The sequence below is a fragment of the Clarias gariepinus genome, chromosome 12 (assembly GCF_024256425.1).
Source record: "Clarias gariepinus isolate MV-2021 ecotype Netherlands chromosome 12, CGAR_prim_01v2, whole genome shotgun sequence".
Lineage (NCBI taxonomy): Eukaryota > Metazoa > Chordata > Actinopteri > Siluriformes > Clariidae > Clarias > Clarias gariepinus.
This window is the reverse complement of record NC_071111.1, coordinates 6,414,011-6,422,500: the sequence shown is the minus strand read 5'-3', so window position 1 is coordinate 6,422,500 and position 8,490 is coordinate 6,414,011. Positions and strand designations below refer to the sequence as shown.

Here is an 8,490-nt window from a genome sequence, read left to right as displayed (position 1 = left end):
CTTCTGCTGTGTGGATTTGAACAGAATCCAGTTTCACACCTTCTGGAAGATTTAAGAGACAGAGACAGAGAGAGAGACAGAGACAGAGAGAGAGAGAGACAGACAGAGAGAGAGAGACAGAGAGAGAGAGACAAAGAGAGACAGAGAGAGACAGATAGAGAGAGAGACAGACAAAGAGAGACAGAAAGACAGACAGAGAGAGACAGACAGAGAGGGACAGAGAGACACAGAGGGAGAGACAGACAGAGAGAGACAGAAAGATATAGAGACAGAGAGACACAGAGTGAGAGAGACAGGGAGAAAGATACAGACACAGAGGAAAAGAGAGAGAGAGAGACAGACAGAGTGAGAGAGAGACAGAAAGTACAGAGTGAGAGAGACAGAGAGAAAGAAGGAGAGAGAGAGACAGACACGGAGTGAGGGAGAGACAGAGAGAAAGAGACAGAGGCAGCACTTTGTTTGCACTTTGAGTAAAAGAAAGAACGATAAAAACACACACACACACACACACACACACACACACACACACACACACACACACACACAGTGGCAGTGGTGGCTCAGAGGGTTAAGGCACTGAGTTACCAACCAGAAGATCAGCGGTTCGATCCCCAGCTCCACCAGGTTGCCACTGTTGGGCCCTCGAGCGAGGCCCTTAACCCTGTCTGCTCCAGGGGCGCTGTATCATGGCTGACCCTGCGCTCTGACCCCAGTTACGCTGGGATATGCGAAGAAGGAATTTCACTGTGCTGTAATGTATATGTGACAAATAAAGGCTTAACTTAACTTAACACACACACACACACACACGTATCAACTGTTTAAGGAGCTGAAAGTGACTCGCTGCCAACCAAAATTAGAATAAAGGAAGTAAGAATAGATGGATAGCGGAGAGGAGGAATGGAGAGAGTCATAAAGAAGGAAAGAAGAAAAGAAAAGAGATAAAATAATAAGAAATAAAGAAGGAAAGAAGACATAAAAGAAGTAAGCAATAAAAGAAATATAAAACGGGGAAAAGGTGGAAAGAAAGAAAGTGAGGAAGAATGAAAGGACGCCAGAAATAAAGAAGTGAGGAAGTTAAAAATAAGAAAGGAAGGATGGAAATAGAGAAAAAAACGGATGTACAGAAGACGAGAGGAAGAAGGACAAAGGAAAAAGTAAAGGAAGGGAGGAAAAGGTAAGAAAACAAGGAAGTGAGAAAGAAAGGAATAGAGAGAGAGAGAGAGAGAAGAGGAAAGAAAGAATTGAGGTAGGAAGATGGAATAAAGAAAAGAAGCAGAAGAAAAAGTGTGTTTGTGTGGGGACACTTATATAGACCCGAGGACTGAGGACGAATGATGAAACATTTAGCAGTTCCTCACTCTGACAGCGGTACAGCGCCCCCTGCTGCTTCGGAGCAATCACGTATCCCTTTTTTCCTGCAGTAACACATCTGTAGTCGAGGTTGAGTCTGGACCTGCATCTTCTCCTTCTCTTCCTCCTGAACCTGTCCTTCCATCCTTCCTTATTTTTTTCCTTTCATCATTCTTCTATTCTTTTCCTTTTTGTTAATTATTCACCTCTTTTTTATTTTAAGCCATGATATGACCAGTCTCCCTCTCTCCATTTCCATTTCTCCGCTCTGTCTCTTTCCATACACCTCTCTCTCTCTCTCCCTCCATCGTCTGACAGAGCGAGGCTAATGTGGGATTAATAGTTACAGACGGTGGGACAGTGAGCATATAGAGCCAGACACGTCTCCCGAAAGCACTCATTACACTCTCGCCGTAATTACACTAAACCTAATTACCGTTCCAGCCTTTTGTGATCTTCAGCTACACAATTTGCAGCAGGAAAGAAACAAATAAAGTTGCTTGACGTGAAAAAGAAACGTCACCGAACAATAAAGTCGGGGAATGAAGTAAAAATGTTAAATCTGTTGACATTTAATTTGTCGTTGCGTTGCAGACGCGTGTCTTTTCCTCGCTGGAGCACACAAACAAATGCAGCAAACGAAGGGATGAAGGATGGGTTTACTAACGCGTCCCTCCATTTCTCTCTCAACTTAATTAGAAATCATGTCCTTTTTTGTTTTCCTCACGCCGACACATATTTATTATTTCCGTTCCCTCCATTAGAACAAATTTGCAATAGAGACGCAAATAATTAGATTCGTCTCTCATGGACGCAGCGAGCATTTGAGTCGAGTTGTTTTAAGGTTGAGTTCGCTGATCTGCTCAAAGATGTTTCGGAGTTTTGGCAACTGACAGTGTGGAACATCACAAAGGCCTGGAATTATACAAAAAGAGTGGAGGACATAAACTGCTGGAATATTAGGAGTTAAAAAGCAACAGGGTGAAACAAGTAACTGGATGGAATGTAACAGCATGGAACATGTAACAGTGTGGAATGTAATTTTTAGAACACAACAGGGTGAAAGGCGTATTTGTTGGAACATGAAACAGAGTGGAACATATATTGGAGGAACGCATAACTGGGTGGAAAACGCAATAGGGTGGAACATGTACATAAAATGGAACATAACAGGGTAAAAGGTGTAACAGCATGGGGCATGTAACAAGCCGGAAAGTAATGGTGTAATGTAGCAGCTGGACCAAGTATTGGGGAGGAAGATAACAGCATGGAGCATGTAACAGGGTGGAACTTAGAACAGGGTGGAACATGTAACAGGGTGGAACATATAATAGTGTGGAACATGTAACAGGGTGGAACATGTAACAGTGTGGAACATTTAAAGGGTGGAACATAGAACAGGGTGGAACATGTAACAGTGTGGAACATGTAACAGGGTGAAGGGAACATGTAACAGTGTGAAACATGTAACAGTGTGGAGGGAACATGTAACAGTGTGGAACATAGAACAGGGTGGAACATGTAACAGTGGGAACATGTAACAGGGTGGAACATGTAACAGTGTGGAGGGAACATGTAACAGTGTGGAACATAGAACAGGGTGGAACATGTAACAGTGGGAACATGTAACAGGGTGGCACATGTAACAGTGTGGAATGTAATTTTTAGAACACAACAGGGTGAAAGGCGTATTTGTTGGAACATGAAACAGAGTGGAACATATATTGGAGGAACGCATAACTGGGTGGAAAACGCAATAGGGTGGAACATGTACATAAAATGGAACATAACAGGGTAAAAGGTGTAACAGCATGGGACATGTAACAAGCCGGAAAGTAATGGTGTAATGTAGCAGCTGGACCAAGTAATGGGGAGGAAGGTAACAGCATGGAGCATGTAACAGGGTGGAACTTAGAACAGGGTGGAACATGTAACAGGGTGGAACTTAGAACAGGGTGGAACATGTAACAGGGTGGAACATATAACAGTGTGGAACATAGAACAGGGTGGAACATGTAACAGTGTGGAACATGTAACAGGGTGGAACATGTAATAGTGTGGAACATTTAAAGGGTGAAACATGTAACAGTGTGGAACATGTAACAGGGTGGAACATGTAACAGGGTGGAGGGAACATGTAACAGTGTGGAACATGTAACAGTGTGGAACATAGAACAGGGTGGAACATGTAATAGTGTGGAACATAGAACAGGGTGGAACATGTAACAGTGTGGAACATGTAACAGGGTGGAACATGTAATAGTGTGGAACATTTAAAGGGTGGAACATAGAACAGGGTGGAACATGTAACAGTGTGGAACATGTAACAGGGTGGAACATGTAACAGGGTGGAACATGTAACAGGGTGGAACATGTAACAGTGTGGAACATGTAACAGGGTGAAGGGAACATGTAACAGTGTGGAACATGTAACAGTGTGGAGGGAACATGTAACAGTGTGGAACATAGAACAGGGTGGAACATGTAACAGTGTGGAACATGTAACAGTGTGGAACATGTAACAGGGTGGAACATGTAACAGGGTGGAACATGTAATAGTGTGGAACATTTAAAGGGTGGAACATAGAACAGGGTGGAACATGTAACAGGGTGGAACATGTAACAGTGTGGAACATGTAACAGGGTGGAACATGTAACAGTGTGGAACATGTAACAGGGTGGAACATGTAACAGTGTGGAACATGTAACAGGGTGGAACATGTAACAGGGTGGAACATGTAAAGGGTGGACTGTAACAGCATGGAGCATGTAACAGGGTGGAACTTAGAACAGGGTGGAACATGTAGCAGTGTGGAACATGTAAAGGGTGGACTGTAACAGCATGACACAGGTAAAAGGGTGAAATGTAACAGATGGAACATGTAATAGTGAAATATAACAGTGTGGAACATATAACAGGGTGGAACATATAACAGAGTGGAACATGTAACAGTGGGGAACATGTAACAGTGGGGAACATGTAACAGGGTGGAACATGTAACAGTGTGGAACATGTAACAGTTTGTAACATGTAACAGTGTGTAACATGTAACAGTGTGGAACATGTAACAGTGTGGAACATGTAACAGTTTGGAACATGTAACAGTGTGGAACATGTAACAGTGTGGAACATGTAACAGTTTGGAACATGTAACAGTGTGGAACATATAACAGGGTGCAACATGTAACAGTGTGGAACATGTAACAGTTTGGAACATGTAACAGTGTGGAACATGTAACAGTGTGGAACATGTAACAGTGTGGAACATGTAACAGTTTGGAACATGTAACAGTGTGGAACATGTAACAGGGTGGAACATGTAACAGGGTGGAACATGTAACAGTGTGGAACATGTAACAGTGTGGAACATATAACAGGGTGCAACATGTAACAGTGTGGAACATATAACAGGATGGATGGAACATGTAACCAGGGGGTAAACATATAACAGGATGGATGGAACATGTAACAGTGTGGAAGATGTAACAGTGTGGAACATGTAACAGTGTGGAACATGTAAGAGGATGGAACATGTAAGAGGGTGGAACATGTAACAGCATGACACATGTAATAGTGAAATATAACAGTGTGGAACATATAACAGGGTGGAATGTAATTCATGGAACATGTAACGGGGTGGAAGGCGTTTTGTGGGGAACGTGTAACAAGGTGGACCATGTATTGGTGTAACATGTATTTGGGGGAAAGGTGTAACATCATGAGTTAAAACACGACAAGGTGGAACGTAACTGGGTGGATTATTATGAAATGGAAAATAACGATATGAACCATAAACCTGTGGAACATATCAGGGTTGAAAGAACCAGGCTGGAACATCACGAAACCTTCCTGCTGTGGGACTGACAATGTCTTTGTTTCTATCCTTTTTTACAGTATGGACGGACTGAGAGTGACTGGACCTTCCTCGTGTAGATGAGCATTGTCTCAGGAGAACAACGTGCACACAAGCACACACACACACTATGTGTGTGAACGCAGAAACATTTGAAGGCACACACAAGTTCTTAAGAGAATCTTAGTAGTTTTTTAGGATTACAGTAACTGTACGTTTTGTGTAATGTCCTGATTCCTGTCTCTACTGTGATGTCATGTATTTACAGTAACATGGACCGACATGCACACATGATGAAATACCATCAGTCAGATTTATTAACAGGCATTAAACACACACACACACACACACACACACACACACACACACCAGCTTGTCCAGCTTGTTTATAATTATATTTAGCTCCATAGAGTGGACATAATGATACAGTATAGTGCGACAGATTTCCGATTTGAGCCTAACAGCCAAGTTACAGCGAATGTGTCACGTGAAGCGTCACGTCTAGACCAGACTAGGGTCTATTTCAAAAAAGGCATTTTCAGTTCACGTCAGCTGTGTTAGAGGTGCATTAGAGGTGTATAAATGTGCGTTGACTCCAGTAGTGTACCCTGTGCCTTGTTTTAAGCCGTACATCGTTTCTTTGCCAGCTCACGTGAGTTAATTCACGTGAACTCCATAGGAACTCATTGAAACCTCAAAAGTGCTCTTCATCACTGCTTTACAGTTCATTTTGATACAAAGGACCAGGTTTTAACCAGTGAAACAGTTACACACAAGCCATTGTTCTGTCCAGGGAATTCCCCAGAGCTCAGGGCACAAGGCGGGGTACACCCTGGGTATACAGGGTGCCGACTCATTACAGGGCACACACACACGCGCATACACACACACACACACACACACACACACACACACACACACACACAGAATTGGCTGAATGTGGTACATGACAAACTAATTAAAAACTGTTTAATCAGACACCGGAGTTATTGGAATCAGATTAAAATCAGAGTTCTTGACGTGATGAATCAGAGGTCCGTGACACAACTGGCATAACTTTGTGAATCCAGTCGAGTGCAAAAGTTTTCACACCCGTAGAAAAAAAGAACAAACAAACAAACAAAAAAAACACAAATTTACTTTCATTGTCTAAAGCAGCATAAATAATCTTTAAAAAAAAGTCTTAAAGATGTTAATACTAAAGAAATGAAGAACATGAATAGCGATGCCTTCCAGTACTGAGTGAGAGTCGGGTGCAAAAGTTTGTACACCCATATGGCAAATGAACAGATGTTATTTCACAAGCATAAATAAGAAAATGATCAAATGTCATAATTTATGTCATAACATTAATGTTAAAAAAGTGCGAAGCGCATAAAAGTTTGGTGCTTGAAAGTTCAGTGCATAAGTTAGCACACCCATAGGACAAAATAAGTAGTATTTCGTTATAGGCATAAGGAACAAAATGGTCAGATTTGTTTTGTTTTGTATTAAAGTTGGGGCATAATAAAGTAGACATTATACAAAAAAACATTCGAATAAAAAAAATGCTTGTCAGTTATAACATGTTACTGTTGCAGGACGCATTTACTTTATGATATGGAACAATCTGCACTTCTGTCTTAATGTAAAGCGTCTTTTTACTTTTCAATTCTGAGAAAATTGAAAATTGGAGAGGAGGGCACAAACTTTCACACTCATTCAAATCATGGTTGAGTATTATGCAATAATTCTGATACTTAGTGTTTTATTTTATTATCGTATTATATAATAACGATTTATATAGAGATCTTAGTATATTTTGTGCGCATGTGTTTTTATTTTTTTAAAGAAAACACTATGAACACTACGAAGGCTGGAGGAAAAAATAAAGCACACACACACACACACACACCATGATTAAACAAACATACCGTTTCTTTTTTTATTTTTAATCTAAGAAAACAATGCAGTTAAAGGTCCAAAGAGAAAAATCCCAACTTGAAGACATGCACTATGTTTTGCTTTTTGTTTTCTTGTTTCCTTAGCACAAGTGTACTTTAGTACATTATAAACTGTCTGGTCTATGAATCATGAATCTTCGGCTTGTACGGCGTTGAATAATGCTAATGATTAGGAAATAAAGAATAAAGCGTAGTGCTGTTTCTGCTGTAGATGACTATATATTGTTACTCACTGTTAAATTATAGAACATGGAAAGTAGAAAGTTTAATAAATGTCCTTAGCAACAGTTTCTGTGTCACGGTCATGATGGATACCATGCACACGAGATGCAAAGTGTGTGTGAGAGAGAAGTGGGACTGGGTATTGTAATGATGTATGAGTAGGGGTGTTGGAGAGATTTAGGGGATTGGGATGTTTCCAGCCCTCAGGGCTAAAGACTTTCCTCTATTCTTTCCTTGTCCCAAACTTATTCATCATTTCAACATATCCTACTTACACTAAACATCATTAATACTCCATAGACACGCACTCACACCCACACGTTCATGTGTTTTTATTAGCTCAGATATCAGCCCCAGATAAATCCTCCCGAAACAAAGCAGCTAAAAATTCGGACAGGTGTGAACATTTGGAATTCAGATCAGGTGCGAGCGACAAAGTGTCGCCGCTCAGCTGCAGGTGACGGCGTCGGCTGCCAGGACGCTCTCGTTCTCTCCTTCCTTTTCTCTCCCTCTCTCTGGGAGTGTGAACGCACCAACCGTTCTGGATCAGAGTCAAAGCCCGTCAGCATAATGGACCAGATTAAAGCTGCGAACACTTGGCAGCTCTGCGTCTGTGGCTGTCACGGTCGCGAACGCTCCAGCACGTCACTCTCTCCTACAACATCGTCGGCACTTTATGAAAAAAAAAAAAGCATGAAAGTATAAATAATTTCAGTTTAGTACTTTTACTGACTTTGATCTCTTAATAAATGAGTTTTAAAGCTCGTTCACTATCGCAGCTACCTGCCCTACATGTTCACACTTGGAGGTGAAGATACACTTAAAAAAAGACGTAGATGTTTCATGTAAATACCATATTAAAGGATAAGTGAATATCCTATTGTCTAAGGTTTGGTCACCCCAATCTCATGGTCTTTACTGATGTTTATTTCTCTCTACACTGTAAAACAATACAGAAGGTGTTTATCTAAAATACACAATAATCTCCTTTAAACAGTTGATATTAAAACTTCTACTTATACTCTGTAAATCCTTCATAACGGCTCTAATCTGAGGTGCTGGTTATTAATTGGTGATTTCTGAGGCTGGTGACTCTAAATGAACTTCTCCTCCGCAGC

General features: G+C 41.1%; 1 protein-coding gene across 1 annotated transcript in view; it reads left to right on the top strand.

The window, feature by feature from the left end:
- The window catches only part of bcat1 (branched chain amino-acid transaminase 1, cytosolic), a 30,944-nt gene extending 25,057 nt beyond the window's left edge, over positions 1–5,887 (top strand). Inside the window, exon 11 of the mRNA XM_053509083.1 lies at positions 5,249–5,887. Within this exon, the coding sequence (XP_053365058.1) occupies positions 5,249–5,287 (39 nt within the window). The 3' untranslated portion in view covers positions 5,288–5,887. The remainder of the gene's footprint in view (positions 1–5,248) is intronic.
- The last annotated feature ends 2,603 nt before the right edge of the window (positions 5,888–8,490 follow it).